At 43.2% G+C, this 26,762-nt stretch overlaps 1 protein-coding gene across 4 annotated transcripts in view; it reads right to left on the minus strand.

The window, feature by feature from the left end:
* Positions 1–26,762, minus strand: part of LOC110531873 (cGMP-specific 3',5'-cyclic phosphodiesterase) — an 89,868-nt gene that overhangs the window by 45,504 nt on the left and 17,602 nt on the right. For 2 of the 4 annotated variants that reach the window (XM_036987763.1, XM_036987762.1), the window contains exons 1-6: positions 20,714–20,991; positions 16,571–17,120; positions 10,360–10,533; positions 2,333–2,422; positions 444–515; positions 262–351 (exon numbers count right to left, since the gene is read on the minus strand). In XM_036987763.1, coding sequence (XP_036843658.1) covers positions 262–351; positions 444–515; positions 2,333–2,422; positions 10,360–10,533; positions 16,571–17,120; positions 20,714–20,811 — 1,074 coding nt within the window. In that variant the 5' untranslated portion in view covers positions 20,812–20,991. Of the gene's footprint in view, positions 1–261; positions 352–443; positions 516–2,332; positions 2,423–10,359; positions 10,534–16,570; positions 17,121–20,713; positions 20,992–26,762 lie in introns of those variants that run through there. The other 2 variants (XM_036987764.1, XM_036987765.1) reach the window with 2 other exon arrangements.

A 26,762-nucleotide genomic window follows, 5' to 3' on the forward strand; every position in this document is an offset into this window, starting at 1 on the left:
TAAACCTTACCTTAACCTTTCGGATTGAGTGCCTAAACATAACATTTAACTTCTAAATTTGACGTTTGGCAAAAAGGAACGATACAGAGCAGCAGGAGCAACAAAAACACTTTGAAATTTGACGTTTGGAGAATGTCTTATTCTGCAGTGAGACTGTGAGAGGTTGTTACATATGCACGCACGTACACACACATACACAAACACACTCACACACACACACACACACTTTGAGAACATAAGAATCCACTCACAGCAACATACCTGATTGCGTCGGTTTTCCAGCTGGGACGTCTCGTAGAGCTGGGCGTTGTGTAGGACGATCCCGGAGAAGGCCAGGTAGGCAGAGAAGTCCTGTCAGGGAAATCAAGACTATGAGCTTGATTCAGAGCATGGCATTTACAGAGAAAGAGAGCTTTGAACACCAGTGTCTTTCTCCCCAGTACCTTTTCATCCTGTTCAGTGAAAGTACCGTTCTCTCCACACTTCTTGTTGATGGCCTGAGCCACTCCTACCACCTGGCAGACCAAAGAGAAGAGAGGGGGAATAGAGAGGAGAGAAGTAGATCAAACACACGCAAGGTGAGCGAGCATCCATCAAAACGCAGAGCCACAACTACAAAGAGTAGAAAACAGAAAGATGAACAGGAGCAAAAAAATGAAATGATTTCTATCTGACCTCAATTGCTCAATTGTAAACTCTGATGTAAAGTGCCTTCAGAAAGCATTCACAACCCTTGACTTTTTCCACATTCTGTTGTGTTACAAGTGGGATTAAAATGGATTAAATTGTCAATATTTGCCAATGATTTACACAACATACTCTGCAATGTCAAAGTGGAAGAAAAATTCTAACATTTGTAAAACAATATATATATAAAATAACACTGAGTCAATGTTAGAATCACCTTTGACAGCGATTACAGCTGTGTGTCTTTCTGGGTAAGACTCTAAGAGCTTTTCACACCTGGATTGTGCAACACTTTCCCATTATTAATTTCAAAATTCTTCAAGCTCAGTCAAATTGGTCATTGATCAGTGCTAGCTAGACAACCATTTTCAGGACTTGCCATACATTTTAACATAGACTTAAGTCACAACTGTAATTCAGCCACTCATGAACATTCACTGTCTTCTTGGTAAGCAACTCCAGTGTAGATTTGGCTGTGTGTTATAGGTTATTGTCCTACTGAATGGTGAATTAATCTCCCAATGTATGGTGGAAAGACTGAATCAGTTTTCCTCTAGGATTTTGCCTGTGCTAAGCTCCATTCAGTACATTTTTTATCCTGAAAAACTCCCCAGTCCTTAACAATTTCAAGCATACCCATAACATGATGCAGCCACCACTATGCTTGAAAATATCGAGAGTGGTACTCAGTAATGTGATTGTATTTGCTCCAAACATAACACTAGGTATTCAGAACAAAAATGTAATTGCTTTGACACATTTTTTGCAGTATTACTTTAAGGGCCATGTTGCAAAAACGATGCATGTATTGGAATATTTTTATTCTGTACGGGCTTCCTTCTTTTTTCGGTTAGTATTGTGGAGAAACTAAAATGTTGTTGATCCATCCTCAGTTTTCTCCTATCACAGCCATTAAACTCTTTAAATGTTTTAAAGTCACCATTGGCCTCATGGTGAAATCCCTCAGCGGTTTCCTTCCTCTCACAACTGAGTTAGGAAGGACGCCTGTATCTTTGCAGTGACTGGGTGTATTTATACACCATCCAAAGTATATTTAATAACTTCACTGTGCTCAAAGGGATATTCAATATCAGCTACCAATAGGTGTCCTTCATTGCTAGTCATTGGAAAACTTCCCTGGTCTTTGTGGTTGAATGTGTTTGAAATTCACTGCTCGACTGAGGGACCTTACAGATAATATGTGAGGTACAGAGATGAGAAAGTCATTCAAAATAATGTTAAACACTATTACTGCACACAGCGTGAGTCCATGCAACTTATTATGTGACTTGTTAAGCACATTTTCACTCCTGAACTAATTTAGCCTTGACACACACAACAAAAGGGGTTGAAAACGTATTGACGCAAGACATTTCAAGTTTTAATTTTTTAATTAATTTGTTAAAACAATTTCACCTTGACATTATGAGCTCTATTGTGTGTCGGCCGGTGACAACAAATCTCAATATAAACCGTTTTAAATTCAGGCTGTAACATAAAAAACAAGTAGAATAAGTCAAGGGGGTGTGAGTACTTTCTGAAGTATTCACATAGTCTCCCTTGAAGCCCATTCAAAACCGCACAGGGCATGACCCGGAAGTAAAGCGTAAAGGGGCGGCTACTTTCACAGTCAATTGTGTCTCACCTCTTCTCTATGGTTCTTGATGGGCAGACACAGGATGCTCTGGGTCTTGTAGCCTGTAATCTGATCCACCTCTGCATTGAACCTGGGGTCCTGTGATGAGATACAAACAGTATGAATTACAATCTCATTCAACATGACCAGACATGTAATCACAAAGCATCTCGTAAGTAGGAGCGCTGACCTAGGATCAGGTCCCCCGCTCTTATTCATTATGATTTAAATGGTCAAACCGATCCTAGATCAGCCCTGAGACACTTCGGGGCGGTTTTTTGTTCAACTCATTTTTTTCTGTTTTATTTCTCTAAAGCAAATGTGGTGTACCCTTAATTTGAATTTGATCAGCACAAGACTTGAATGTAGACTATAGAGAATGCGTTCGGAATATAGAAAGATAGCCATGAAAGCATTTGCCTATCTGTCTCCGTCTCAGAACCCATGGGTAGATTTTAAACCTCTGATTGTAGACATGATTTTGTGATTAGGGGAATAATCATGAATCCTACATCATGGAAAAAGAGAGCCTCTACGCATGAATGAAAAAAAAGGTGTTTTGATTCATTCTGAAAGTTGCCACATTAAAGTTCATCAATGTAAGCGTTGGAAGTAGTTTAGCCTACAATATAAATGAGAATATGGAGAATAGTATAGCGTAGTATGATATAATACGTATACCGTAATCGGAAAGGGGGGATACCTAGTCAGTTGTACAACTGAATGCCTTCGACTGAAATGTGTCTTCCGCATTTAACCCAACCCCTCTGAATCAGAAAGGTGCAGGGGGGACAGTTCGGCGCCCGGAGAACAGTGGGTTAACTGCCTTGCTCAGGGCCCTCACTGATCACGGAACTGTGTGATAGCAAGTTCTAAGTAACGGTCTGAGCTCCATAATAAGCTCCATAATAAGCTCCATAATATGCTCCATAATATGCTCCATAATAAGCTCCATAATAAGCTCCATAATAAGCTCCATAATATGCTCCATAATAAGCTCCATAATAAGCTCCATAATAAGCTCCATCATGATTTAATAACCCTGCATGTCCCAATTTCTTCTTATTTTTTACTACAATTTGTATTTGGTCTTCATTAAACACCCTCCACAATTACTTGACCCTCAGCCACAACCAAAATGATGTAACAGCGTTTACAGAGGACATAAATAAAGGTCGGCTAAATCAAACAATGGAATGGAATAATACCAATGCAGGGAAGGGAATGAACACTGAATTGGCAGTTAAATATACCATGTTGTGACTTACAGTTGCTATCGATAGTGGCTAACAATATTTATTAACATAGGCTATAGCCTACAAATTGAAAGAAACAGGAAAAGTTGGGGCACACGATTAAAACATCCTAGAGAACACAAAGGTTACATTTGGAGTGGCCCTTTGCCTTTGTCATCCAATTTGGCTTGTGTCTCCATATTTTATCCCTTCAAGTTATAAGGTCATACGATTACAATTCGGCATAGCGGCACACTACTTCACTGTGGGAAAGGGGCATAAACAGCCCTAACAGTCATGTTGATATACGTTTCCGTTTCCTGCCATATGACTGGTTTCACATTCATCTCCTCGATCATAAGGTAAAATAGATCTGAAACAATTGTAATTTAGCCGACATTATACCTACAGTCCCTTCAGAACGTATTCATACCTCTTGACTTATTCCACATTTTGTTGTGTTACAGCCTGAATTCAGAACAGATTTAAAAAAAGACCATCTACACACAATACCCCATAATGGCAAAGTTAAAACATATATTTTTTTAGAAATGTTTGCTAATTTATTGAAAATTATATATAGAAATATCTCATTTACATAAGTATTCACAACTCTAAGTCAATACTTTGTAGAACCTTTGGAAGCGATTACAGCCATGAGTCTTTCTTGGTAAGTCTCTAAGAGCTTTCTACACCTGAATTGTACAACATTTGCCCATTATTCTTCTCAAAATTCTTCAAGCTCAGTCAAATGGGTTGTTGATCATTGCTAGCAACCATTTTCAGATATTGCCATAGATTTTCAAGTAGATTTATATAAAAACTGTAACTTGGACACTCAGGAACATTCACTATCTTCTTGGTAAGCAACTCCAGTGTAGAATTGGCCTTGTGATTTAGGTTATTGTCCTGCGGAAAGGTGAATTCATTTCCCAGGTTTTCCTCTAGGATTTTGCCTGTGCTAAGCTCCATTCCTTTATTTTTTATCCTGAAAACTCTCCAGTCATTAAGGATTACAATCATACCCATAACATGATGCAGCCACCATTATGTTTGAAAATATGGAGCGTGGTACTCAGTAATGTGTGGTATTGGATTTGCCCCAAACATAACACTTTGTATTCAGGACAAAAAAATGTGTCACTTGCCACATTTTGTGCAATGTTACTTTAGGGCCTTGTTGCAAACAGAATGCATAGTTTGGAATATATGTATATGTCAAACTCTGTAACTGTTTTAAAGTCACCATTTGCCTCATGGTGAAATCTCTGAGTGGTTCCCTTCTTCTCCAGCAACTGAGTTAGTTAGGACGCCTGTATTTTTGTAGTGACTGGGTGTATTGATGCACCATCCAAAGTGTAATGAATAACTTCACCATGCTCAAAGGGATATTCAATGTGTGCTTTTTTTTTACCCATCTACCAATAGGTGCCCTTCTTTGCTAGGCATTGTAAAACCTTCCTGGTCTTTGTGGTTAAATCTGTGTTTACAAATAATTGTATATCTGTGGGTTACAGAGATGAGGTAGTCATTCAAAAATCCTGCTAAACACTATTATTTCATACAGAGTCTATGCAACTTATTACGTGACTTGTTAAGCACATTTTTACTACCGAACTAATGTAGGCTTGCCATAACAAAGGGGTTGAAAACTTATTTTTAAATTAATTTGTTAAAATTTAGAAAAACATAATTTCACTTTGACATTATGAGCTATTGTGTGTAGGCCAGTGACAACAAATCTCAATTTAAACCATTTTAAATTCAGGCTGTAACATAATTTAAAAAAAATCTCTTATCATATCAATTTATAAATCAAATTTCACGGAGAATGCTCTTATGTCTATCAGAAAACAATTAATGAGATGCTTTTTTTTCACTTGGAACCGGTAGGTTTGCTCAACCTTATTCATGGTTTCCTCGTGTGTAAAGGTGGTGGAATTATTAGGTCAGAATATGGCGTATCTGTAGACACACCTCCATTTCTTTGATCGCCACTCTAAAACGTGTACCTTGCTGGCACCGGCATTTCCCCCAAGGTCAGAATACGCATAGAGAGAAAAGTGCATAAAAATTGAATAATGTTCCATTTACGCGCGCGTAACTCAGGTCTGAATTTCCCCTTTGTGAGTATGGGCCTAGAAACACATGGACATTCTAGACAATTGACTAGACTTAAAGGAATAACCACCACATTTTCCCTTTACTGTGAGAATGACCAGACCACTGTTCTGGATCCCTATTTGGTGAGACAGAGGCTGAGTCCCACATGACACCCTACTCCCTATATAGTGCACTCATTTTACACAGGGCCCATAGGGCTACGGTCAAAAGTAGGATTTCATATAAGGAATAGGGAGTCATTTGGGATGCATCCAGAGTGGATGGATGTCCTGAAGTACCCTCTCCTTGTGGCTCTGCGACCACCCACACCGTGACCTTTCTTTCTAGATGGTGTGTGCACATGTACGAGCACACCTCAGATGCCTAATACACGCACTGATACATTTTATGACGAAACAATGAACATTATACTGATTTCATAAAACACCCACTTTCCAATTCCCATATAAATTCCATTCTAACCTCCAACCCACATAAACAAGGACCAAATCAACTGCTCTCTCTTTCCCAAATGAGTCATTTCTTTTCCTCTAACACTGGACACGCCTTTAAACAGAGGAACTCCTAATCAACTAGAATTTCAGACCTAGGTCTTCAAGAGTCTCAAACTAGGAGTGCCGATATAGGATCATTTTTTTTGCCATTTAAATAAAAAGGAATATGATAATATACAGTAACTTAGATCAGCACTCGTACTCTGAGACACCTTTTGATTGCAGGCCAAAATCTCTATGAGATTAGAGAGATTGAGAATATAATGGCTTGAGCCAGACCAAATCTTTGGAGGCAGACTTTTCCTGAAAATAATAATCTGCCTTGGTTATTTGAATTCTAAAGTAATTTATATAACTGATGATATTTTAACAAGAGAAAAGTTTTGTTTTTGCTATGATTGTGGCTATGATTTTTTGAATAGTTCTATCTCGGAGTCAATATTACCTACGTCGGTCATTAGTGTATAACTTACGTTGGTCACAGAAATCGTTGAAATATACTGAACAAAACTATAAATGCATTACGCAACAATTTCAAAGATTTGATTGAGATACAGTTCATATAAGGAAATCAGCCAATTGAAATACATTCCTTAGGCCCTATTCTATGGATTTCATATGACTGGTCGCAGATATCTAAAATAAAAGGCAGTGGAGTGGATCAGAAAACCAGTCCGTGTCTGTGACCACCATTTGCCTCATGCAGCGCGACACATCTCCTTTTCATAGTGATGATCAGGCTGTTGATTATGGCCTGGGGAATGTAGTCCCCACTCCTCTTCAATGGCTGTGCGATGTTGCTGGATATTGGCGGGAACCGGAACACGCTGGCCTACACGTCAATCCAGAGCATTCCAAATATGTTCAAAGGTTGAGCTGTCTAGTGAGTATTGAGATATTTTCAGCTTCCAGGAAATGTGTACAGCATTATCATGTTGAAACATGAGGTGATGGTGGTGGGTGAATGGCACGACAATGGGCCTCAGGATCTCTGTGCATTCAAATTGCCATCGATAAAATGCAATTGTGTTCATTGTCCGTAGCTTATGCCTGCCCATACCATAACCCCACCACCACTATGAGTCACTCTGTTCCCAATGTTGACATCAGCAAACCGCTCGCCCACATGATGCCATACACATGGTCTGTGGGTGAGAAATTAACATTCAATTCTCTGTCAACAGCTCTGGTGGACATTCCTGCAGTCAGCATGCCAATTGTACACTCCCTCAAAACTTGAGACATCTGTGGCATTATGTTGTGTGACAAATCTGCACATTTTAGAGTGGCCTTTTATTGTCCCCAGCACAAGGTGCACCTGTGTAATTATCATAATGTTTAATCAGCTTCTTGATATACCACACCAGTCAGGTGGATGGATTATCTTGGAAAATAAGAAATGCTCACTAACAGGGATGCAAACAAATTTGGGCACAACATTTTAGAGAAATAAGCTTTTTATGCATATATTTTATTTCAGCTCATGAAACATGGGACCATATATTATTTCAGTGTAAAAGTGACCACTGTTCTAGAGACAACACTGTAGGGGTATTGATAAGAAAACCTCCCTGTAAATTCCACATATGGGTCTGGCCTGTGCGGTTGCCAACCACTCTCCCCACAGAGTGCCCAGGTTTCACCACCAATTTGAATGCCGTCCCAACTGCCCAAACTGGGGCTTAACGAGCCAATCAGAGAGCTAGGAATTCCCTAGGTAGGAGCTACCTCCATGCAGAGTGACGCAGATGCACTTCCTGAAAGCATAACGCAGGTCCCGTATCAGGTTCTATGGACCCAGCTGGTGGCTTGTTTTGCTAACAGACACACACACACAAACATGGATGCACACACACACACACACACACACACACACACACACACACACACACACACACACACACACACCTCCTCTCCTCTGTCCATACCGGATTAACAAACTAATTGGACACAGGTGCCGGATTAACAAACTAATTGGACACAGGTGCGTCGACAAGAAGCCACGGGCTCTCTCTCTCTCGCTGTCTTTGTCTCTTCCTCGCTCTGTCTCTTCTAATTTATCTCTTCTTCTCTCTCCCTCCCTCTCCTCCAGTCTAGGTCCCTGTAGGCTTGTTTAGGAAAACACCCGGCCACTTCATCAAAATTAAGTGCTATAAATATCACCAATAAAGTCATCGTCGTCAGTCTGAACACTGTTGGCCGGCAACCAGATGATTGCGTAGCAGCTAGCTAATCAGGGGTAAGGTAGAGTGATGTCACATGAAATTGCATGTGAGTAGACATGGACATGTACACAAAGAAGAAAGAACACTCTTCTTCTCTCTCAAACATCTGCATTCTCTTTCAAAGACATACTTCCTCCACAGGGGGTCTGACTGAGTGTGTGTGTGTGCGTGTGTGTGTGTGTGTGTGTGTGTGTGTGTGTGTGTGTGAGCTCTTCACATTACACATCCTGTCCTCCTTACAGACTCTGGCTTTCATCTCCCTCTCCACCAATTGACAGAGCTGGGACCCTACTGGGAGAACACCGATAAGTTTACATCTCCTAGAGCAGTCGTTCCCAACCAGGGGCACTAGGACCCCTGGGGGTACTTGGCCTATTTACAGGGGGTACTTAAAGGGGTTAAAAAAGGTTGGAAACCACTGTCCTAGAGAGGGGGATCAGGTCAGGAAGACCTCTGGTCCTGCTGCGGTGTGAGTAGATACACGCACCATGTATGTAGTCAAACGCATACTGTATGTCTACAATCCTGCTCTTAATGTATATGTGACAGCAAGGTAAAAATGGAGTAGAACAGTGGCCACTTGCAGCTGAAGGACACACACATGCACGCACGCACACTATACACACACTCAGCACAACCGTGTAATTTCCATGGCTGAGAGACAACAAGGAAAGCTGAGCCCTGTTTTAGGCCCTGTGCAGTGACATCACTATGTGGGTCAAAGGTTAAAATCCGGCATGGTCTCCAGGGGCCATGACATTGTAACTGGGCCAAGACTGATACTACGACCTTTAATCATTACAGATCATTACAGCGTTACTACCTTTACTATACTGTATATACTCATGACAGACCATCTTAGACTGCCTTGGTAATGACAGGTTGAAAGGTCAAGACGGTTTGATTATTGATTGCAGCAAGAAAGTGATACGTCTTGTAAAACAATACCCAACAGGATCGATATATTCAAACTGTCAAGGGACGACGTGTCATGAGTGAGGCATGTCTGGGCCCTTACGTAAAAGGTCAACTCGCACTGATTTTTGTGAGTATTTCACTTTAAGCGTGTGTGTGAGAGGGGTTGAATGTGTGTCCTTCAATCCAGTGATGTACTTTTTGACCCACGTGATCGTTTTTGATCTTTTTAAATTCTCTCTCCCTCCCTCCCTCCCTCTCCCCCCCTCCCTCTCTACCCCTCCCTCTCCTCCCTCTTCCCTCTCTCCCTCCCTCCCTCTCTCCCTCCCGCTCTGTGGTTTATGCTTGGCCAGTCACTCTCAGGTCCTGCACTCCGACAGCAAAGACACATACTCCCCGCCACAAACAGTGGCCTGATTCAAAACACACACACCCAACATCCTCATTATATTCATCATCATGATCCCACCGGGTGTCCATATTACCTGACAAGCAGCAGAGAAACAAGGGAGGCTGCAAAAAAAGGAGGTCAAAAGAGCATTACCCTTTATTTTACAGTTCGCTACTGCATTACCTAGGTAGTACTTAGAATGTACACGGGAATATGTTGTAATAATCATTCAATTACCTACTGTGAAAACTACCTTTGGGTTTCTTGATTCATTGAAACAGGCTCCATAAATTACCGCTTTTAAACGCATAATGTTTTAGTAAGTACCAGCTGAAATCGTACAGTAAATTAAAGCCTGACCCAAGAAGGAAAATAAAAAGGAGATTGAGACTACCAAAAAACGAGGAAAGAAAGGCTCCGTCTCCTGCATATCAGTGCTTGAAGCGTCACTACAGACCCTGGTTCAATCCCGGGCTGTATCACAACTGGCCATGATCGGGAGACCCATAGGGCGGCGCTCAATTGGCCCAGAGTAGTCCGGGTTAGGGGAGGGTTTGGCCGGGGTAGGCCGTCATTGTAAAATAAGAATTTGTTCTTAACTGACTTGCCTAGTTAAATAAAGGTTAAATAAAAAAATAAAAAAAAGTCTCACCTCGTAAGCATTCTTGATGTTGAGGGGCTGGCCCGTGGCCGCCACGTGACCCACAATTCCCTTGTTCCACTCCAGGCGGATGCAGCTATTGGACACCTCCTCCAGTGTGGAGCCCTCGGCCACATCAAACAGCCTGCTCACCAGGAACTTCCTGTTGGAGCTGTCCTCGCCCACCTGGGATTCACAAAACAAGGAACAGAAGTGAGGTCATACCTATCGAGATTCTACAGGAAGAAACTGTGCAAAATGCTCCACAGTTTACACTACATCCATGATTTGATATGATACTTTACTGTTAATTTGCATGGAAATGTTACCATTTCTACCTGATACGGTTGTATAATTAGATAAGGATTAGACAGGAATTCAAAGATATTCAGCAAATCAAATTCATAGAATAAAAAGGGAAAAAGGGAAGCTACATCTTCCTAAGTCTGAGGGCGGTTTTAACCTTCCCGACTTGAAATTGTTTCAACACGCCAGTGGCGGTAAGTGCCGTTAAAGATGAGGGAGGGTGAGTTTTATTTCTATTACAGCATATTGGATGGCTGTCATTCATATTCTATTCACCCAGTTCAATGTAACAGCGATAGGTTTAGGCTACAAAATGTTCCCTATACCCATCATGAGGTTGCCTAAACCTAGCGTATGAATGAAAGTTTACAACTTAGGTGCACACAGGTTGAGAGGAAAATATGAGGTGACAGACAGTGACACATGGACAGACAGTGGCATTTAATACTGCCTTTTACACTCTTGCCTGCATCTAGCTGACATAGGGTGTAATCATTAGTACAACAGTTGCAAACAAGAGCTTCTATTGGACAAATTCAGGTGTGTTAATTCCCCGTTTTGTTCCGTTTAAGAAACGTTTTTCAACAGAATTGGCAGAATGAATACACCCCTGATCACGCGTAAACACTGTTCCCTTTCATAGCAGCCACGTTGTATCCGTTCTCGCATCTCTCCTCCTCTCACCTCTTCCCTTCGCTTGTGGACTTCAATGCACAACACATCAGCTGTATGTGACCAGGTGAAAAAACATTTTCATGCCAAACCGCTACACACAGCCTACATCGTTGTCACCATATTAGCTAAAGTAACGTCATAGTCAGCATAGCTAATAAAACAAACGTGTTAGTAAACCTGCTACAATCATGTAGTATTGTTACAGTGTATAGTCAGTAAGCAGTTACACCGGCGTGGCCCCGGTGGCAATAAATTAGTAATACCAAAAGCATACCTTGTTGGAAAGTCATATCCAGCTAGTTAACATAGCATCCCTCTGTTTGAGCAGGGTGTTTCAGTAGGCTAAACTACCTAGGTGTATTTGCTAGCTAAGTAAGTGAAACTGCTTCTCTTACTTCTCCTTCATTTTGGAAGGAATTAACTTGTTCAAAACTGTTCAACTATTGTATTTCACTCTCTTGATCCTTTGATTGGGTGGACAACATGTCAGTTCATGCTGCAAGAGCTCTGATAGGCTGGAGGACGTCCTCCCGATGTTGTCTTAATTACTGTGTGTCTATGGAAGGGGGTGAGAACCATGAGCCTCCTAGGGTTTTGTATTGAAGTCAATGAACCCAGAGGAGGACGGAAACTAGCTGTCCTCCTGCTACACCATGGTGCTGCCCTACAGAGTGCTGTTGAGGCTACTGTAGACCTTCTTTGCAAAATAGTGTTTTAATCAATTATTTAGTCACGTGATTAGATTTAGTATTGTTTTATCTAAAAATTATAACTTTTAAATGTTTTACAATTTAGATTTTTATGAAATTCACTGAGGAGGATGGTCCTCCCCTTCCTCCCCTGGGGAGCCTAAACTGCAACACGCTACCCAAGGCTTTTACTTGCAACATAGTTAGACGAACAATGGGTACATATTGAAGATGCACATGCTCATCCCCAGAATCTTTTTACATGTCTATGTTCAAAGGATAAAGCTAAGAACATTAACAACTTCATAGTTAATAAAACTATAACATTATGGAAGAAAATGAAACATATTCTACAAGAACCAATATCACTCCCTAAAAACACAACCCTATGGAACAATCCTTGGATAGCGTTTCAGAATTCACAGATAAGTTGATCCACAAGGAAAACTAAAGGCATAGAAACCGTAAATGACTTGGTAACAGGAAATACACTACATGACCAAAGTATGTGGACACCTGCTTGTTGATATCTCATTCTAAATTCATGGGCATATGAAGTTGGCCCCCCTGCTATAACAGCCTCCACTATTCTGGGAAGGATTTCCACTAGATGTGGGAACCTTGCTGCGGGGACTTGCTTCCATTCAGCCACAAGAGCATTAGTGAGGTCGGGCACGGATGTTGGGCCATCAGTCACTGGCTTTATCAATAAGTGCATCGAGGACGTCATCCCCACAGTGACTGTACGTACATACCCCAACCAGAAGTTGAGCTGCCACTTTCAAGGTGCGGGACTCTAACCCGGAAGCTTACAAGAAATCCTGCTATGCCCTGCGACGAACCATCAAAAAGGCAAAGCGTCAACACAGGGCTAAGATTGAATTATACTACACTGGCTCCGACGCTCGTCTTATGTGGCAGGGCTTGCAAACTATTACAGACTACAAAGGGAAGAACAGCCAGGAACTGCCCAGTGACACAAGCCTACCAGACGATCTAAATCACTTCTATGCTCGCTTCGAGGCCAGCAACACTGAGGCATGCATGAGAGCATCAGCTGTTCCGGACGACTGTGTGATCATGCTCTCCGTAGCCGACGTGAGTAAGACCTTTAAACAGGTCAACATACACAAGTCTACGGGGCCAGACGGATTACCAGGACGTGTGTTCCAGGCATGTGCTCGACCAACTGGCAGATGTCTTCACTGACATTTTCAACATTTCCCTGATTGAGTCTGTAATACCAACATGTTTCAAGCAGACCACCATAGTGCCTGTGCCCAAGGACACAAAGGCAACCTGCCTAAATGACTACAGACCCGTAGCACTCACGTCTGTAGCCATGAAGTGATTTGAAAGGTTGGTGATGTCTCACATCAACACCATTATCTCAGAAACCCTAGACCCACTCCAATTTTCATACCGCCCAAACAGATCCACAAATGATGCAATCTCTATTGCACTCCACACTGCCCTTTCCCACTTGGACAAAAGGAACACTTATGTGAGAATGCTATTAATTGACTATAGCTCAGCGTTCCACACCATAGTACCCTCAAAGCTCATCACTACGCTAAGGATCCTGGGACTAAACACCTCCCTCTGCAACTGGATCCTGGACTTCCTGACGGGCCGCCCCCAGGTGTTGAGGGTAGGTAGCAACACATCTGCCATGCTGATCCTCAACACTGGAGCTCCACAGGGGTGCGTGCTCAGTCCCCTCCTGTACTCCCTGTTCACCCACGACTGCATGACCAGGCACAACTCCAACACCATCATTAAGTTTGCAGATGACACAACAGTGGTAGGCCTGAGAACAGACAACGACGAGACAGCCTATAGGGAGGAGGTCAGAGACCTGGCCGTGTGGTGCCATAATAACAACCTATCCCTCAACGTAACCAAGACTAAGGAGATGATTGTGGACTACAGGAAAAGGAAGACCGAGCACACCCCCATTCTCATCGACGGGGCTGTAGTAGAGCAGGTTGAGAGCTTCAAGTTCCTTGGTGTCCACATCAACAACAAACTAGAATGGTCCAAATACACCAAGACAGTAGTGAAGAGAGCACGACAAAGCCTATTCCCCCTCAGGAAACTAAAAAGATTTGGCATGGGTCCTTAGATCCTCAAAAGATTCTACAGATGATACGAGAATATTGAGAATACTGGTTGCATCACTGCTTGGTACGGCAATTGCTCGGCCTCTGACCGCAAGGCACTACATAGGGTAGTGCGTACGGCCCAGTACATCACTGGGGCTAAGCTGCCTGCCATCCAGGACCTCTACACCAGGCGGTGTCAGAGGAAGGCCCTAAAAATTGTCAAAGACCCCAGCCACCCCAGGCATTGACTGTTCTCTCTACTATCGCATGGCAAGCGGTACCGGAGTGCCAAGTCTAGGACAAAAAGGCTTCTCAACAGTTTTTACCCCGAAGCCATAAGCGTCCTGAACAGGTCATCAAATGGCTACCCGGACTATTTGCATTGTGTCCCGCCTCCCGCCTCCCACCACCCGCCAACCCCTCTTTTACGCTACTGCTACTCTCTGTTCATCATATATGCATAGTCACTTTAACTATATCTACATGTACATACTACCTCAATCTGCCTGACTAACCTGTATGTAGCCTTGCTACTTTTATAGCCTCGCTACTGTATATAGCCTGTCTTTTTACTGTTGTTTTATTTCTTTACTTACCAAAATCTACAATGGAATGGTTCAAAAATAAACATATCCAGGTGTTAGAATGGCCAAGTCAAAGTCCAGACCTGAATCCAATCGAGAATCTGTGGAAATAACTGAAAACTGCTGTTCACAAATGCTCTCCATCCAACCTCACTGAGTTCGAGCTGTTTTGCAAGGAGGAATGGGAAAAAAATTCAGTCTCTCGATGTGCAAAACTGATAGAGACATACCCCAAGCGACTTACAGCTGTAATCGCAGCAAAAGGTGGCGCTACAAAGTATTAACTTAAGGGGGCTGAATAATTTTGCACGCCCAATTTTTCAGTTTTTGATTTGTTAAAAAAGTTTGAAATATCCAATAAATGTCGTTACACTTCATGATTGTGTCCCACTTGTTGTTGATTCTTCACAAAAAAATACAGTTTTATATCTTTATGTTTGAAGCCTGAAATGTGGCAAAAGGTCGCAAAGTTCAAGGGGGCCGAATACTTTCGCAAGGCACTGTATTTCCAGAAATATAATTAAAAAGCCATTTTGGACTGACCGATGTAAATATTTTCAAGTATATGCTACTTAAAAGTTACATATCACGAAATTTGATTAGAAACCAGAGCCACCTTGAGGGAATCTTATTTGAGTCAGAAAAGGATGTTTACATGAGAGGGAAGATATACAAAACCTTAAAGAGAGCATCTCCAACTCTTTTAGAAAAAAATATAAACTATTGGAACCAAAGACTTAAAAATAACTGAAGTTGGCACAAGATGGAGGGAATGTTGGAGCATAACTAATGAAATGACAGCTTTCTAAAATGTATGCTTAATCCAGCATAAACAAATGTATAGAATGTATCATACAAGAGACAAAATTCCCAAATTCTACAGCACAACGACAGAGTCATGTCTTAAGTGTAAAAACTAACAAGGACTCAATAATTCATGCTTTCTGGGACTGCTGTGAAGTCTCAGCCCATGGGCAGAGCTAGAAAGTTGGCTGTTCAAAAGTATTACAATGTAAACTTACTTTTAATCTGTCTGTCTGCACATTTCAAGACATGGCATATCGGATTGTTGTGAGATAATCATCCAGCCAAATGGGCCTCTTCTCATCTTGAAAAAAACGTGTACTAAAAACTTGGAAATCAATCAATCGGCCATCATTAACACAATGGAAAAATCGAATGATGTATTATTGAAATAACACCGGCGGCCGAGATTGATTTATTTTTACAATTTGACACAATGTGCCAAACAATAATGCAGGCACTAGGGATGGAGGTGTGAGCCTGCGGGTCTGGGCAGAGGAGATGTAGTCGTGGTTTGTGTGCTGTTTGTAAGTTGTTGTTCGTATGTGTATGTTTTGTATCTGGTGTGGGGGGGGGGGGGAATCTATAATATGAAAAATGGCATTCTAATAATAATCATTTTTCATAATAAGAGAGAGCAGGAAGGACACTTGGGAGCCAACTATTCCAACAGTTTAATTCAGCACCATTTAATTGAAAAACTAATCCTTCATCATCTCATACTAAATTTGTTTCATGACATAGACTAACCCGTGCCCAATCCTTCTTTCTCTCATAGGCTAACCCGTGCCCAATCCTTCTTTCTCTCATAGGCTAACCCGTGCCCAATCCTTCTTTCTCTCATAGGCTAGCCCGTGCCCAATCCTTCTTTCTCTCATAGGCTAACCCGTGCCCAATCCTTCTTTCTCTCATAGGCTAACCTGTCCCCAATCCTTCTTTCTCTCATAGGCTAACCGTGCCCAATCCTTCTTTCTCTCATAGGCTAACCCGTGCCCAATCCTTCTTTCTCTCATAGGCTAACCCGTGCCCAGTCCTTCTTTCCCATCGTGCCCCTACCTACCAGGAAGAGGGAGTAGCGGTCGGCAGCAATCAGCTCGTTGATGTGCAGAAAGATCTTGTGGCACAGAGCCGTCACGTCCAAGTGACTCGACACATCCTTCACCAACTCCAACAGTCTGGCACAGCGGTCCAACCCCCGGGCACTGCCCACCTCGTCCATCATCCCTGCAGGGATGCCAAGCCCGACCCCTCCCTGCTGGGTTCTGAAGGGCATGGGCGTCCGGATGTCGCCTCGGTCGGGTTCGGCGTCACAGAGGAAGGTTAGTGAGCCTTCCGCGTCCTTGACCACGATGGGCCTCAGTGGCCTGTCAAACTCAGATGCAGAGATCTTGCGGGTGGGGGTGCTGGGAGCGGGGCTGGGGGACGGGGAAGGAGAGCGCCCGTCGTTCAGGCCCAGGGAAGGCGGCAGGGAGAAGGCTAGGCAGGGACTGTCTGAGGGCTGGGTGGGTCTCTGTGGTGTAAGGGTTTCTTTGGAGGATGACGAGGAGGAGGATGATGAGGAGGGCTGGATGGAGTGGACTCGCTCAGCAAACCAGGCATTCACCATCTCCCTGTACCAACACACAACACAGGGGACATTATACGACATTATAAAAACAATAACCATACAACAGGTCAATATGACATTATAGGACATTAGAGGAAAATATAAACAATCTGAGGAATGTGAGGAATTAGAGGAAAATATAAACAATCTGAGGAATGTGTGTATTTGACAAGCTTTACATGTGGAGGTAGTGCGAAGAGGTTCTACCAGATTTCTCCATCTCCTAATAGACAATAGACAGGACACACAGGACATGCATTACAACACATCATGAGATATGCCTTACCAGACTTACAAGACATTCATCAACAATGTTAGACATTTGAACAACTTTCTACCGCAATCCCAGGGGCACACGCGTATGCACACACCACGCGCACACACACACACACGTTCCCCCTCACACAGTAACTCACAGACTAATTCTGTTCGGCAGTGCACATTTGTAAAGCATGACTGATATGCACAGTGCCAGCATTAAAAAACACTGTTAACCACAAGGTCCTAGGTTCAAATCCCAACCTTTTTTATTTTGTCAAAGACTTACTTTGGCTGAACAGCCCTACTGAAACCTTCCGAAACCCCAGCGGCTGTAAAAACGGATTTGCCATGAAATGTGCCTGTAGATTAGGCTGCCTGCCAGACACATAAAACTGAGCCCTAACCGCACTATGAAATCGCAAGCCGATGGAAGCGGAATGTTATCTCGCCAAGCATAAGAGACAGCAACCTGTGTGTACGTCTGTGTGTGTGTGTGTGACCCCCTAGTGAGAATCCCCCATAGAGCAGCCCTAATGTGTCCTTAGGAGCTCTTAGAGAACTGATTTTCAGACCTAAACATCCGATCTGATGATATGTGCAAACGGATATATTTTGACGTGTCAATCAAATAATGTTTCACATAACGCGGTTACTGTGGATACACACAAGAAAATGCATATCTCCCGTTACTTCTCTAAGAGAAATATGTCTGACCTTTCCATGGGCCTGTGGAAAACGGGATGGTATCCAATGAGATAAGGATTATTTGACTGAAATGTAAATTATGCAAACCTGGACAGGCAAACACTTCTTCTGGATAGACAAATGCAAATAAGTATCCCTGAAGAAGTCTTCACTTTATTTGCACGGAAGGTATCCACTATCATGTCTTATAGCCAACAAGAACTTTTGAACATCAGATCAGCAGTTACTTACCCCAATTCCGATTTTAACTTTGACTCATCTGCCCTGGGCTCTTTATGTAATTCCGACCCAAATTTCAGGGTTTCCAAGAGGCAGGAGAGGGGGAATCCTGGCGAGATTAAGCCGTAGGGAAAACCTGCCACCTCTTCCCTCCATTCTATTGGCCAATCACTTGATAATAAGATGGATGACCTCTGATCGTGGATTTGCTACAAACGGGACTCTCATAACTCTGCTTTTCTGAAACATGGCTTTCGGACAAGATACCCCTTGGGGCTATCCAACTCGATGGATTCTCCAGTCACCGAGTGGACAGGACAGTAGAGTCAGGGAAATCGAGAGGGGGAGGGATTTGCCTCTTCATCAACAACAAATGATGTGCTGACACAAGTGCAGTGGAAGTCCCAACCCATTTTGGTGATGGTAGGCAACATCACCTCCGCCACGCTGACCATCAACACGGCGGCCTCACAGGGGTGTGTGCTTAGTCCCCTCCTGTACTCCCTGTTCAACCACGACTGCGTGGCCACGCACGACTCCAACACCATCATCAAGACAGGCCGGTGGTAGGCCTGATCACAGACGACGATGAGACAGCCTACAGGGATGAGTTCAGTGACCTGGCAGTGTAGTGCCGAGACAACAACTTCTGCCTCAACTTCAGTAAGACCAAGGACCTGATCATGGACTACAGGAAACAAGGGGGCGAGCATGCCCCTATCCACATCAACGGGGCTGCAGTGGAGTGGGTCAAGAGCTTCAAGTTCCTTGGTGTCCAAATCACTAAGGACTTAAAATGGTCCGCTCATACACGCATGGTTGTGAAGAAGGCACAACAGCACCTCTTCCCCCTGAGGAGGTTGAAAAAGTTTGGCATGGGCCCTCAAATCCTCAGAAAGTTCTACAGCTGCACCATTGAGAGCATCTTGACCGGTTGCATCACTACTTGGTATGGCAACGGCACCGCCCTCGATCAGATGGCTCTACAGAAGGTGGTACGGACAGCCCAGTACATCACTGGGGCCGAGCTCCCTGCCTTCCAGGACCTTATTATCAGGCGGTGTGAAATGGAGACCCGGAAAACCGTTGAAGACTCCAGCCACGCAAGCCATAGACTGTTCTCTCTGCTTTCCGCACGGCAGGTGGTACAGGTGCCAATAGGCTCTATCCCCCAAACCATAAGACTTCTAAATAGCTAAAAGAATGACTACACAAACTATCCGAGTTGACCCTTGTACTCCTTTTTGTTGTTGTTGCTCTGTCTCTATGCACACTCACTGGACTCTACACACTCACGCACACTGACACTCCAACACACACATAACCTGCACAAACATGTATACTGACTCTACACACACTCACATACAATCGTCATTTATGCTGCTGCTACTCTGTTTGTCATATATCCTGATGCCTAGTCACCTTACCTCTAAACATATCTACCTCTTCCACTCCAGTATCCCCGCGCATTGTACGGTATTGGAACTGACACCGTATAAAGCTTCGTACTTTCTCGTGTTCTTCTTATTTTGTATGTTTATTTATTGTGTTTTTGTTCTTCCGTGTATTATTTTTGTTGTTGTGCCACATTGATATTGATCACTGCACCGTTGGGTTTGGAGGTTTCAAGGAAGGCATTTCACTGTACTTGTGCAAGTGACCATAAAACTTGAAACTCGAAACGAAACTAGGACTGATAGTTGTGATGCCAAGGTGCCAGCCTCACTATATGGACAGAATATGCCCTTAATGACAGTAAGGCTGCTGGCTTGCTACAACTGGCACCTCACCCAGGAATTTATAGTGTGCTGCTGTGAGATAAAATACTGTAAATAATGACTGTTTACTGACTGTATGTCTAAACATGAACTAATTGTCATTTTAGGTTCTGATTGCAATCTAGGCAAATGTATCCAGCCTATAATGTCTTATCTAAACAGTAACACAAACTGCATACGAGCCACTGCGATATGTCAAAACATGCCATAACACCTTTATGTTAGAATAAAACCAAAACAACTAATAATGTCAATAGAATCTATGCCAGAAGTTGTGTGGTAACACAACCAAACGTGTTTAACTTTTAATTCACTGCGCTTTTTGGAACAGCGTGGAATGGAATCGCCCGAATAAAGGTTAATGATTACACTTATGCTCTCAATTCTCTTGCTATTTTGGTGAATGGTTACTGAGTGTAGTGCCGATGGTCCGGGGCAATAATACAAGTCAGTAACGTTAGTAGCATGTCGTTTTACGTTGAAACAACTCAGGTTGTTTCAACTCAGGAACACATTAATTATCGCTCAGATTGATTCAAATATAATAGACAGCGAGGATGTATCAGAAAATTAGCTATCCTTGTTTCGGAAATGCAATTAATCAGTTACGACTTAAATCTCACCCCGCGCTTACCTTGTAGCCTTCCTGACAAAGTAGGAGTGAGCGAACTCCAAGTGGTCGTCAAGCCACGCTTCCATCCTTTCGTATTCGGGGAGATAGCAGCCCTCCATGCTCAGAGCCAAAATTCCTCAAATTAATCAGATTACCATCAACACTCCGAAAATGGAAGCAAATAATATCAGTCACTGGCAAGCAGTGTGTGTGGTGGTAATCTGTTTTCAAGCGAGCGCTTCCTACATTGTGAGCGCCTGTGGGTAGACTTCTGCAAGAGTCTCATTGCCTTTGCGCAGCAACATCGCCTCAGCAACATGCCCCCCCCTCCCTCCAATAACGGATTCTAAATTCCAAAATGGAAAAGCGATGTTATCTTGTGATTTGTTTGTATGTTTATTTGACAGAAAAGTAGATATGGGTTTACATCAAAGGGCACAACCTACAATAATATGTGTACATATCCAGGATGGCAGAGATTTTCACATCAGTGAACTAAGTTAATTAATGGAAGATGGTTCAAATGTGCCCTCGATAAGTCAGCTGAACATATTTTAAGGCTAACTGTCAACCAAATAGATTGACATTTTCACCATGTGCATATTCTCATGAATACATGGAACTATTTAACATACAGCATGAGCTATGGCTCCTTCCTTACACTCAAATGACCTTACTTGCCTCATATATTTGAGTGGGTGTTGGTGAATGCTGATACAAGGGCAAAACAATCAATAGCAACTACAAGGAAGCCTTTTGCAAGGAGGGATGACCCACTGGTTCTCCTCAACAACAACAAAAATCTGTATTTAAAGTTGCTAGCCCTTATTAATAAAATAAATATCCCAGATTGGGAATGCTGATCTAAGATCAGGTCCCCTCCCATCCATATAATACAATGCATTATTACCTAAAAAGCCAAATTGTTCCTAGATCAGCACTCCTACTCTAAGATGCTTTATGAATACGAACCACCGAGTGTGCCGTCTCAATACAATCAATCGCTGAACATGCTCCATTGAACTCCCCAGACCATTTCCGAGGCCTACACTGAATTGACAAATAGTAATGGCCTCCAATATATACTATTCATTGTCGCAGGCCCTTTAGATCCTCTGTCTCTCTGGTGTCCAGCCAGTGGGACCATGCTGATACTGTGGTGTTACCTTACCCAGCAGATGGCATCTCTTTTACCCCTGGGAGCACAGGACCCGCTCCCCAGGCATATGGGAGCTCCCTGGCCTCCTACTAGAGAATCTGGACAGCCCAGAACATTAGGCATCCAGTCTATCTGATAGGGGGATCTGATAGTGGGACCCTTCCCCAAAATTAACACATATATGCCCAGGACACACGTACATACACACACGCGCACGCATGCATACACACACATACGCACACGCGCACACACACACACACACACACACACACACACACACACACACACACACACACACACACACACACACACACAGGGCCACCCCAGGCTCTCTTCCAGATGTTCCAGCAGTGTGTGTTTCAAAACCGAGCTGGTCTAGACTTGTCAGGTCTCTCTCTAAATCTCCCTGTCTGTCATTCTGCTGCAAAGTGGTCCCAGAGCATTTAGTATAATACGTTACATTTCGTATGGTATGTATTCATTTGTGGATGCCCATCATCCATTGCATATGACATGTTACAAATGACAATTCGTATGATACGTTACAAATTGCAATTCATACAATGTAACAAATTTGCAAAACGTAAAACATGTTGCGAAGTTGCAAAATGTACAATATGTTTCTAATTTGCAGAATGTATGATATGTTACGAATTCCAATTTGTTGTGGCTAATGTTAGCTAGGGGTGGCTAGGTGGCTAACGCTAACGTTAGCTAGGCTAGGGCAGTGGTTCCCAAACTGTGGGGCTTTTAAGGAACTCAGTCCAACCACTCTCCTTTTGTCTCATGTAACATTTCATACTAATTTGAGTGTCCTGGATTTACGTTTACGATGTCTATGAGACCAGTCTGGGGACCTTGAAAGCATAGGAGTCATTCTGGAAGTGTATTGGTTGTGTGTGTGCGTGCGTGCGTGCTTGTGTGTGTGTACACGCTCGCAAGTGCGTGTATGTCCTTCACAGGAACACTGTCCAGGTGTAGTCACTCAGCAGACAGAGAGAGGTTGGGTGTGATGACTCGGCCTTCACTCACAAGTCAAACAACACTCCCCTCTCCACCATATAATTCTCCGCTCTAGCTTAAACAGCCAGCTCCCTATTGTAAACGTGGCCTTCAGTTGTACTCTGAGAGATAACCCCGCTGCAGTAAAACTTTCCATATACTGTACATTCCTATCATGGAAGCCATGCTGAGTGCAGTGCACCACACACACACTGCTATCATAGGGAAACAATCCTACTTCTTAACCACAGTGGGCAGTAGCTTGCACCAGCATAATCTAATACATACACAGTTTATACACACACTATGCACTACTCCCCCCTCCCTCTCTCTCACACACACTCACTCGAGTGCACACACACACACATACACCAACACACACACACAGACACACACAGAGCCTGTGGGATCTCTCTACCTCATCTCGACCCATTCTTAGCTCCTCTCCGGTGGACTTTGCCCTGCAGGCTTTTCCAGTGGAGCCATTAAGTAAACATGAGTTATTCTGAAACATGGAGGGACGCTACTTTATGGCTGTGGCTCATAATGGGAAAAGACCATGGGGTAGAAGGCCTATATTCTCTTGTTCTAAATGGAGACTCAATGTAACTCCGTGTTCACTCACTGCACTATAAAGATGTTATTATGGGTGATTATTCTGCTGTTACTGGTGCTTTGTCATTATTGGTACAGACAGATGGTAGGAAAAGAACACAGAGATGATCAGACTAACTGTGTTGTCTGGAGAACGGCTTTAATGTGTGCCGTAGAGCACTCACACCGTTATTCTTATCCTTCGTATATTAGGAGTACTTATCATGTACTCAATGTAAGCTAAGTGTGATGTTTTGTCCTGTGCAATTTCATGGCCCTTCAGATATCGCAGGTACAGTACATATCAGGTCTACCCCTCTGACATACTCTACTAACACAAGATGAACAATGTGAGAAGTATCTGCTTCGAAATGCCCCATAGAATAGCTTAGATTAGAACACCTCTCTCTAAGCAGGCCAGTTTGTGTGCTGAAATATGTGCAGGCAGGCAGAGTAGCGAAGAAGCATGGGTCTGGGCTGTAATGGCTACTTTCCATGCTTCCTCTCCATATTTGACAAAACACAGAACCGTCTCTGTAGAACGTCAGCCCGGAGCACACGGTCACTGGTAAATCAAATTGGACGAGAGAAAAATAGGTTTAAGTTCACAGTCCCGGGGGAGGGTTGGTCTCTGGGACGAACTCCTAACTGAACGAGATGACCTACTACCTCTGTCTGTCTGTCCGAAGCAGCTTAGGGGCCTGTTCTGTTTCAATGTTCTCAGAGAACCCGGTTCCCGATGTTATACAACTGTCCTCTATTGCATGGAACCGTGTGTTTACAGTGGAAGGCTGGGGGATCACTAAGTTGTTCCAGACAAAAGAAAGTCATTTCCTGAGCCGCTGGAAGCCCACTCACTCAGAAAGAGCACATTTCCATTTGCAGAGCAATATCAGTCATGGTTCGTTTCTGTCCTCTTCTTCCTCTCCTGAGCCTTGACATCAGGACCGGCTTGAGGATGACCTGCTTAAAGGGGGCATTTTAAATCCATGGGGTGGAGGGGGCACAACTAGTATTGCTTTAGAGCCCTGATAAAGGTATATTGGTCCTACTAGTGTTCAAATGTACAAAAGGGGACCGGAAATATAGCCGTACGTAGCAACAACCATCGTTTTGTTGACATTAGAGGGGCTAAAATGGATCTCGTTTTTCACAAAGAACCAGGGAGAAGGAAGTTGACCCTCATTTTCCAAAGAGTTTGAATTGAAAAATAGTTATTATGGTCATTCTATTACCACTATTGTCTGATCAGTTTGAGGTGTGTGTGTGTTTGTGCTTGCGAGCCTGACGCCTGTGTGCATTCGTGTGTGTGTGTGTGTGTGTGTGTGTGTGTGTGTGTGTGTGTGTGTGTGTGTGTGTTTACATGTGAGTGAATGAGTAGGTGGATGGTTGTGAGTGCATGCAAGTGTGTGAGCATGCCTGTGTGTGTGTCCTGCTTCGACAAACAAACCAGGGAGAAGCCATAGGGGCCAGTGAACCTTTCATCGTCTTTCTGACAGAGCAAGTTTTTCTTGAGTGATTTTATAATCGCTGCAACACCTCCCTGGGGGCAAAATTATGAGCGAGAGGCATTTGACAAGATTCATTTGAATACATGGCCTTTAAGCGTCACACACATAAACACACTTGATGAGTATTATGCAGATTATGCCGATTCTAAGCAGAAAAACTCAATGTGCTGGATTTGTCAGTGCACCTGCAGCTGTAATAACATGTAGCCAGAGATTTCTGCTACTTGTATTTGAAATACGTATTGAATTACATTTGAAATACCTTTAAGTATTTTGTCATTTGTGTTACACTGGCCTGAACTACGATCCAATGTCCTTGGTTAAAAAAATACTTAGACGTGTAATTTGTATTTTCAAAATACAAAATACTTTTTAATATAATTTTTTCTAGCTTTTCAAAATGTGTGTCCCCTTTCACCCTGCAGTGGTATCATAAGACTGATGGCACTGATAAGAGTGTTTGCTAAAAGACTAAAATGTACATATGAAAATTAACACTTGCAAAGCACATTGGGTATTATTCTAATGAGCTCCGCCCAGAAACGAGGCCAATAATAACACCCAGTGTATCAGGTGTGAAGGTAAGACCCAGATGCAGACAACGTCGAATTAACTCCAACAGGGGCAGGCAATAGACAGGTCAAGGCAGGGGTCAGTAAACCAGAGGTGGGGCAATGGCACCGGATGGCAGGCAGACTCAGGGTCAGGGTAGGCAGTCAAATATCCAGAGGTGGGGCAAAGGTACAGGTCGGCAAACAGGCTCAGGAGCAGTCAGAGTGGTCAGGCAGGCGGCTCCAAGTCAAGACAGGCAAGGGTCAAAACCAGGAGGGTGAGAAAAAGAGAGACTGGGAAAAGCAGGAGCTGAGACACAAAAACGCTGGTTGACCTGACAAAGAAAACGAACTGGCAACAGACAAAGAGAGAACACAGGTATAAATACACTGAGGGTAATAGGGAAGATGGGTGACACCTGGAGGGGGGTGGAGACAATCACAAAGACAGGTGAAACAGATCAGGGTGTGACACAGTGTGCTTTGCAATTGTTCATTTTTACATTTACATTTGGGTAATTTAGCAGACACTCACCACACCATAGTGCCATCAGACAGCAGTGTGAGGTGAAAGGGGGGATTTACATTTGGTCATTTATCCAGAGGTACTTATAGTCAGTGCATTCAACTACGATAGATTATCAACCACATATCACAGTCAATGTTTTTTGTTACCGTTACTGAAAATGTTGTCGTGGTGAAGGTGTGCACTTGCATTAGTATCTTGCATTTTAGCTTGATACATTGGTCTTTAGAGTATCTTGTTATTGTAACAAGACACATTTTCACGTATCTTCCCCCCCCCCCCCCCCCCCCCCCCCCATCTCTGCACGTAGCACTTCTCCCATAGCAGTGTTGTCACGGCGCTTCAGAATGACTGACGCTTACGAGTGAAACCGACTGCATTTACATTTTCACATTTATGTTTGAGTCATCTGGCACAGGGCTTCCCCAACCCTTTCCCAGCGTCAAGTAATATCACACATGTGTAGTAGATGCAGGCAGTCGGCAGTAATGGATTGCCTTTACTGTGTATAGAGCTGTACTGCAAGGTTACAGGCGTTTTACACCGTAACGAGGGAAGCCATCCACTGCTAATGTGTAGCACCCGCTGCTCAAAACTGATTCAAGTTTTTGCGATCATCATCATCATCATCATCATCATCATACGCAGCAGATGCTTTTTTAACACACGTAGTCAGTCACTGACAAGAAACTGGAAATTAAACTGAAACTGAAGAAACAAGATCACT

Source organism: Oncorhynchus mykiss, chromosome 9 (assembly GCF_013265735.2).
Source record: "Oncorhynchus mykiss isolate Arlee chromosome 9, USDA_OmykA_1.1, whole genome shotgun sequence".
Classification (NCBI taxonomy): domain Eukaryota; kingdom Metazoa; phylum Chordata; class Actinopteri; order Salmoniformes; family Salmonidae; genus Oncorhynchus; species Oncorhynchus mykiss.